The sequence below is a fragment of the Leiobunum rupestre genome, chromosome 2 (assembly GCF_980474605.1).
Source record: "Leiobunum rupestre chromosome 2, qqLeiRupe1.1.hap1, whole genome shotgun sequence".
Lineage (NCBI taxonomy): Eukaryota > Metazoa > Arthropoda > Arachnida > Opiliones > Sclerosomatidae > Leiobunum > Leiobunum rupestre.
The window spans coordinates 62,452,157-62,461,086 of NC_143385.1; the positions used below are offsets into that span (position 1 = coordinate 62,452,157).

Sequence of the window (8,930 nt, forward strand, 5' to 3'; positions counted from 1 at the left end):
ATAAATGTTAGCATTTAGGTTAACAAATCGGTGTAAAATTATCCTATCTAGTTTTCGACCGCAACCAAAAGAGGACGTAGTGATAGCTTTTGGTTGCGAATAGTCAAGGTAAACATGCAGTTTAGAAGTAAAGTCGATTACTAGTAAATTAAAATTATTCAGAACCGTGAAAAGTTTCAATGATTGAGAATATATTTAGGGTAACTGAGAACGTGCGGGCATTGCACGTTTGCTAAGGACAAGGTCGGTTTTAAATAAGTGCTAGAAATAAGATTTTTTTCAACCGGTCCTAGATAATTATTACCAACAAATGATGTTCCCAATAAGGAATAAAGAACATATTTAGAGCTTCTGAGAACATTCGCGCATTGCACGTTTGCCAAGGACAAGGTGGGTTTTGAATAAGTGCTAGAAATAAGGGTTTTTTCAACTGGTCCTCGATAATTAATACAAACCAATGACGCCCCCAAAAAATTCACTTAAATCAATAAACGAAAATAAACTTTGATATTAATTTATTCAACAACAATATATGCATTGATAATTAACTTAAGGCACTTGAATAATTATTTGCATTGATCAACTGCATAATGATTACACAATATAGTGAACGAGAGACTCGCGTGATGAATAAAAACAATAAAAACAGTGATATATTGAGGGGCAATTTAAAACGAGCCCTCATAAATTCTTTTACTTTTTGCTGGATTCGGATCGCGTTAAGCCTTTGTTGCCCAACATACGATCCAAGAGAGATTGCTTTGAGCGCCGCCTGTAGGCGTGGACTTCGCGGCATAGCTCGCAAAAGGCGTCGGCCACTTGAGCCACGTGTTCGGAAGCTGCCAATTCCATGAAACCGTCGTCCCAATCTTTGGCTAAAATTTCACCTTGAAAACAGACATTATGTTACAAGGAGTATTTACTTTAATTTCGAGTATATAGGCCGCATCGGATTATAAGCCGCACATCTAAAAAAATGGGTCTATAAAAACATTGCGAGATAAGCCTCACCTTGAAAAAAACATTGCGAGATAAGCCTCACCTTGAAAAAAACATTGCGAGATAAACCTCACCTTAAAAAAAATTGCGAGATAAGCCTCACCTTAAAACAAAATTGCGAGATAAGCCTCACCTTAAAAAAATTGCGAGATAAGCCTCACCTTGAAAAAAAACATTGCGAGATAAGCCTCACCTAGAAAAAACACATTGCGAGATAGGTCGATTCTTTGAAAAAAAAAAACATCGCGAGATACGCAGCAACCCTCAAAAACATCGCGAGATAGGCAGCAAACCTCAAAAACATCGCGAGATAGGCAGCAAACCTCAAAAACATCGCGAGATAGGCAGCAACCCTCAAAAACATTGCGAGATAAGCCGCATCCCTGAAATATTTTTGGGAGATAAGCCGCACTTTTCAAAAACAGTGCGATATAGGTCGCACCCCTAAAAAATAGTCCCTTGAAACGACTTGTAGTGTTCTCACAAGAAAAATATTCAACAAATCCAGGCCCCTTTTTAATTTGTTTTGTGGTTCCTAAAAATCTTTATCGTATCTTAGTCTACCTTTAAAATTAATACCATAGTATGGAAACTACCACTATATATTCTATTATAGTATCTACTACAGATTATACAGTACTTTTTCGACATTTGTTTGGTAGAATGGTTTCAATGGTGATTCGATTCCATTGTCACTTGTACATTAGGGGTGTATTACCGTTGGCATACTAAAAAAGTCTCGAGATAGATCGCATCGGAAGATAAGCCCCGTTTTTTACGTTTAGTACCGTATAAGCCTCGGAAATGACGATGCACCAGCGTTCGAAGGGCTGGAAACCATGGTGTCGTCAGACTTACCTTCTTCGGCACTGACTTGCCTCAGATGCACCAAGTCGGCCTTATTGGCTAGCACCATAACTGGAGAGCCGTTGGTGCACGTTGAGCCTCCGTTGCCACCATTGGCTGATGGACGGAGATTACGTATGTACTGACGTAATTCTCGAGTATAGTTGAAACTATTGCGGTCGGTTATGGAGTACACCAGGACGAAACCATCCGCCCACAGGATTGTATCCTCCTTGGGAAGTTTACCATCCTCCTTCAATGGAAAAATAAACAAAGATATATTCACCTGAGAAAGAGAATGGAAATCTGAGAAGAAATAGTGCCGTGACAGAGCTAGCGGTCCTCTAAGCAGACGTTTTGAAAACACAAAATACTCGATGTTAAGACAACCAATGAATAAATTCTCGTTGTGAAGACAACCAATGGAATAAATACTCGTTGTCAAGAAAACCGGTGGAATAAATACTCGTTGTCAAGATTTCCAATGGTATAAATAGTTGTTGTCAACTAAAACTAAAATTATTGCACAATAAAGAAAATAATAATAATAATAATAACCGGTGGAATAATTAATCTTTGTCAAGATTTCCAATGGCGTGGGTCTTTGGGCAGAGGGTATGGAGAATGGGGGTTAAGGGGGGAAACTAAAGGTTTCCCAGCAAAATACCGGAGAAAAGAGTCTTTACTACAGGTTTGTAAATAAGGTTTATTTCTAAACTGGTCTATTTGGCCAGTGACTCCCAACTCTTGAATTATTTAAGTGGTCACGTAGACCAGTTGGTTAATAATACGATATATAATTTTGAATTAATAAACTGGACACTGGACCAGTGAGCCCCTAGCTTTTGAATAAAAAAACTGGTCCGAGCAATTAATAAACTGGTCTTTGACCCAGTGACCACCGCTTATTTCCAAGCCTGCTTTACTACAACAGAATAATCGTCTGCTTAGAGGACAGTAGCTCGGTCACGCCACTAGCGGCGAAAGTGTCTTCTTAGAGCCGCATAATATGTGAAAGGGAAAAGAGTATTTTTACCTTAGGACAGGTATCGAGAATTTCAAATATGACTGGATCACCATCTACTAGTACTTCGCTTTTGTACCTGTTTTCTGAATAAACAACACTTAGAATTACAATCTGACCAATAATTGAGGTGGTTTGCTGATTAACTAGAATCTTTTTAGTGGAGAAAGTTTAACTGTTTCGTCGCGCCATCTGACTTGATACTTTCTTATATTATATAATTATATACAATATTAATTAATGATTTATATTGGTAACATAAAATGATTTGATTTATTTAATTTCTTATAGTTAGTTTGGGGGGACCAGTGTAGATGGCGCCTAACAAACGAGTTGCAGCCTCGCCATAAAGAGATCCTGGTTAGACGCTCTAACTGGCAACTTTGCAGGTGGCAGAAAACAGAATCACACTATGGCTGCGTTCAGTAACTATAAAAAAGCTCAGCGGTTTTTTACTGAAAATGTTTTTTTGACTTCCGGTTTTGACGTCACGTTGCCCGTCCGTTGAGTAACGAAGTCATCGGCTTTAAGAGCAGGTTTTTCTGTTGTTGAACGGTCACGTGACGTCGCAACACGGAGGAAGGCTAGCTGCAGACGCCGCTACAGGCGATATTTTACAAAAAGCGCCAAAAGCGTTCAACAAGATCCTACGTCACGTTAGCAACGGTCTCAACCAAAATAATTTTTCGGACACTTCGTTGAGAGTTACTGAACGCAGCCCAGATAAGCCTTAAATGCTAACCCATTTAAATATGCCGATATTAATTTGACCAGGGAGAAGATCCTTTCGCAGGAGTAACGTCATTAGAGACTGATTTTTAAACACATTAAGTCTTACCAGATGGCGCCAGACAGTCTGATACGCAGATTTTTAAATTAACGTTTGCAGATTTCTCTGCAAATAATGTTTTGTAGTATGTTTACTGATATCAGACATTTTATATCGATAAAAAGTTAAAAACATTAAAAACCCTTAAAAAGTAATTTATGTTTCAATTTTTTATTTTTCCGGAAAATTAACAACACTAATCAATACATTCATGAGCATAATTTATAGTATATTATAGGCTTATGTTTAAATTAAATCAATCAATTAATACTAGAATATTTATAGTCTATATTTCTACCACCACAAACCAGACGGCGCTGACAAGCGTAAGGAGAGTACCACCAACCTGTTTGATGATCATATTCCCCGATGTACCTCTTAGTTAAAAATCGAACAGTTAGAGCTGCAAATAGACAATGGGAGATCAGGCCATTTTTAGTTTACTAAAAATAACGGTCGACCTGTCAATAAGATAACTCAGAGGCGCCATCTACAAGTAACCTATGGAAGCCTCCCAGCCAATTATCGCCCACGTTAAAAGCTTTTCCGTTTCCTTGGCAAAGCCGCGAACGCTTATTCAAGAACGCGGTAGCAGCGAATGACTAAACCTTTTCAAAACAGAGCTAATTAAAAAAACCAACTACGCTAGCGTAAAATAAGATTGATTTAGAGCTCTTGACACAGAAAATACTTTTCCCTCCGTTCTGCCTGTAATATTTGGGTAACGTCGAGACTGTATTTACTGTTGAGAGAATGGCTACGTTGAGACGTTCCTAGGGAGTCATGGTCTAGTTTTCCCCTTGCCACGAGAGGGGGGCTAGGAATAAGTCACTAGAGTCTATTTGAATGCTTCGGAAGACGTAAGTCTTAGGGAACCAATGAGATACCGCGTTGATTTGATTGACTTTTAAGGGGAGGAGCGTACTGGTAGAGAGTGAGGCGGATTGGTGGAGAAAATCTGAAAATCGTTTCAACCAGGGTTGCCAGACGCACGATCATTATCGTACTCGTCGATAATTTAGAGCTAATTTATGGGACGTACGATATTTTCATTAGAGTACGCATTTTCGATAATTCATCTTGCGCGTACGATAATGTACGATATTTTTTTAATTTGTTGAAAACAAGTTAAAACTGTGACGTTTAAACGTAAATTTTTAGACGGAAGGTTTTTTGAATTTGGGGGTAGGAAAAAAGGGAACGGTTCGCGACTTTAATTGTCACTGAAGTCATTTTTACTGTTTTTCACGTTTATTACGATTCATCTCAATTATTAATTTATATTATAATTTAACGAATTCCAAGTTATAGGTAAATTTACAGTTAAACAACCATTTTGTCCAGCTTTTACTTCCGAAATATAACGGTCACTTTACATAGATGGCGCCACGTGCTCCACGAGTAATCATGATTTAGTTATTTGTTAGTTTTGTTACTCGATGACAGTAAAAAATCGGTCGTGGGAAATTTCCCATATTGTGGGAAAATGTTTAAAATCTCACCCATATTTTTTATCATAAGTAACATAATAAACTAAAGTGTGACACTTCCTATTCACTCAATGCAAATTTTTTAATGATAGTCAGTTTCGCCAATGACAACGTAAACCATTACGTACAGACGGACTGACAACTCTCCGCGAACTGTTCCTATAGTCTTTTCGACGGAGCAGCCGAGGCCTATTGAAAATTGAAATGCTTTCAAAAGTGAAAATAACGCTTACTTTTGGGAATCAATGATGAATTATTGAATCGGAAGATGAAAATAACTATTATAAACACTGGCTCCATTTCAGAAGTCCGTTTTTTTTCGAATTTCAAACCTAAACTGGCTTGTATTTTTCGCCATCAAATTAACCAACTATTTTGCCGACGGAAAGAGTTGGAAGAGACGAGTTGAGGAAACTTCCTATTTCGCAATCACTCCACGACAGACTATCATTAACCGAATTCGTTCTGTGCATACGTTTATGATGTTACTTATGGTGTTATTAAAAATTTAGATTTAACAAGTTTAAAGTGGAACAAAATTCTAATTTCCCGCCACTTTTCAGGCGTAAGATAATTTATTTCAGAAATCGATAATTTTTGGCTTTGGTTATCGTACCAAAGCATTTGGGTTTTAGGAACTGGCAACACTGATCTCAGTATAGTCACTCTCCAAACGAGTATAAATAAATTCTTTGTACGTGTAGAAAAACTGTGGGATGATTTCATAGGGTGAGGTTTTTAAGCGGCTTTAGAGCGGGTTATTTTTTTTTCTCGAAAGAAAATCAGTACATTCTTAGCATTCTAGTTTAGTTTTGTTTTTTCTAGGTTTGTAATCAATACGGCGATGAAATATTGCCAATAAAGAGGGGCATTGTTTTGGGTTGAGGGTAATTTCGTCGACACTTAAGAAAGTCACCTATAGGGTTTTACCGCCATATGGTTGTCGGGAAATTACGTAATTCCAATTTTAATGGTTTTTCGGACTGAATTAGAACTGTTGATTTGGCTAAAGACTCAGTTAACTAATGCGCTGCCTAAATACCTAAATATAGTTTGCCAGATGTTGGACTAATTATTTAAATCGTTAAGCTAAGTATTAAAATTATATCCGAAATATATAAAATAAATTAATTTAAATTGACTAAATCTTAAATGTACACCGACTGAAGTTAAAAAAATAGAACAGAGTATCAAGGATTTCGTCTGAAGTTAAATAAGTACTAGAGGTATCAGGTACTTCGTCTGCATTGAATTAAATAGTAGAGGTATCAGGTACTTCGTCTGAATTAAATTAAATAGTAGATGTATCAGGTACTTCGTCTGAATTTAATTAAATAGTAGGGGTATCAGGTACTTCGTCTGAATTTAATTAAATAGTAGGGGTATTAGGTACTTCGACTGAATTGATTTAAATAGTAGGGGTATCAGGTACTTCGCCTGAATTTAATTAAATAGTAGGGGTATCAGGTACTTCGTCTGAATTGAATTAAATACTAGAGATATCAGGTACTTCGACTGAATTTATTTAAATAGTAGGGGTATCGGGTACTTCGGCTGAATTTAATTAAATAGTAGAGGTATCAGGTACTTCGTCTGAATTGAATTAAATAGTAGGGGTATTAGGTACTTCGTCTGAATTTAATTAAATACTAGAGGTATCAGGTACTTCGACTGAATTGATTTAAATAGTAGGGGTATCAGGTACTTCGTCTGAATTAAATTAAATAGTAGATGTATCAGGTACTTCATCTGAATTGAATTATATAGTAGAGGTATCAGGTACTTCGCCTGAATTGAATTAAATAGTAGGGGTATAAGGTACTTCGTCTGAATTGAATTAAATAGTAGAGATATCAGGTACTTCGCCTGAATTGAATTAAATAGTAGGGGTATATGGTACTTCGTCTGAATTGAATTAAATAGTAGAGATATCAGCTAACCCATCTTAATTTAAATAAATAGTAGAGGTCCGTTACGTAAGTTAACTAAAATCTATATCTACCTTGTCGGAAATTTATTAATTTCTAAAATTGGCGTGTTAAATATTTCTTAAGTACTACTGCGAAAATAATGTAATTCGTTTGTAGTAAATAGACTGATATTAAAGTTAACTAAAAATTCAAAAAATATCGAACGTAAGCTTTAATACTATAAGCAAGATTAATCTAATATTCTTAAAGATTAAGTAAAAAGCTAGCATTAATCCTATAAGTTCTCTAAATTTAAATCCTTAATTTGTAACCCTTAGGAATAAATCACTGGAATCCTGGAGATTCTGTATTTAGAACGAGGTAATCCCTGATAGCTGAGATTGTGGATAAACAAATTCCTATATATTTACCCACGTGACAAGACGCCAAAAACAAAATCAGTTCTAACCCGCCCGAAAAACCCACCATAGTGGCCTGGAAAAAAGCAATATTTCTAAGTTATCTAACAACGTAAACAAAGAAGGTTATTTATTCGCAACGGGCCCACAGATTCAACTTGTCACAATAAGTCGACGAAAAGGCCAAATAAAATATCAGCCAATCCCCGCTAAAAATAATTTATTCCCTTTCGAGTCTTAAAGTATTTTTAAACCGCTAATACTTCTCAGCTGCCGGATTTTCTGGACACAAGCCCAAAAACCTTTATAATTGGAGCTACACAAAATCCTATTGTAATTAAAATCAATTTAAGAGCGAGATACGTAGTATTTTCCAACACGTAACGTTACAATTTGCTTGACGAAAATCTTCCAGACCTACTAAGAGTACTAAGCCTAAATATTCTTACGACAGCCAGCTGAACGATTATGACAGCCCATTTTACGTTCGAAATACAGGCCTAACCGCTTAAGCGTAGAAAGGAATTTTAGGCTTAATTTAAAAGGGAGTATATCACTTACCGGTTTTACCAACTTCCGGTGCACCCAAAACCGCAATTTTTACCTCGGAAAGGGAAGATTTTTTCTTACGAATACCTCGTATTGGGTTAGTACTCATAATAAGTACTAAATAATGTAGTACACATGGCTCGGATGTTAGTACTAATTACGAATTAATTTAATATATTCAACTACGGGGGATTTAGAAAATTAACACGTAAGGAACGCAAAAATTAATCGGTAGCATAAGCGAGACAGGAGATTTTCATTGCGGCAAACGTGAAAGACGCGTTTCCGCCGTTACTGCTATTTCGATCGTCTAGATGGGAGCGTGGGAAGAATGTTCCTGTTGATAGAGGAAAACAAACTACATACACATATTGTGTGGTTCTTTCATACTAAGCTTTGGATTTTTTTTTAAAAGAACGGGGGTATATAATAGTCTAAACGATTACTACTACGTTTAGGGTTATTACTACTCGAATGAAAATAATGGTAGATTATTCAGTATGTATTTTTCCAACGGTTTATTTTGGTGACAAACTGAGCAGTTTTAATTTAATTTGAAGGAATTTCTCGGGTTTTTTTCCCGCCGTAAAATGCTTGAAATTTTTGAGAGATGAATTTCTAGCTGTAATATTTTTAAGGAATTCCTAAAAAATGAAGTCTGATACTAGAAACCAAATACGTATAATTTTGCACATCGTATAAATCTTAGGGAAATTTAAAATTAATTAATTAAAAAGGGCCTTTTAAATAATAATTAAAGTACAAGGTTTATTTATGGAACTTACGCGTAAAATTTATCGCAGTAAAATGGAAAACTTGTTACTGACAGTTTTAAGTACATTCAAATTGATATTTACAAACTCA

General features: G+C 36.1%; 1 protein-coding gene across 1 annotated transcript; it reads right to left on the reverse strand.

Annotated features, from left to right (window-relative positions):
* Positions 1 to 498: 498 nt before the first annotated feature.
* LOC149958670 (ras-related and estrogen-regulated growth inhibitor-like) lies at positions 499 to 8,330 on the reverse strand. The gene is made up of 5 exons (XM_090164998.1): positions 8,079 to 8,330; positions 4,045 to 4,101; positions 2,882 to 2,955; positions 1,858 to 2,098; positions 499 to 887 (listed from the first exon to the last, which is right to left on the reverse strand). Exons 1-5 carry the CDS (start codon positions 8,173 to 8,175, stop codon positions 694 to 696), a joined length of 663 nt encoding a protein of 220 aa, XP_090021124.1. The 5' UTR covers positions 8,176 to 8,330; the 3' UTR covers positions 499 to 693.
* Between the last annotated feature and the right edge of the window lie 600 nt (positions 8,331 to 8,930).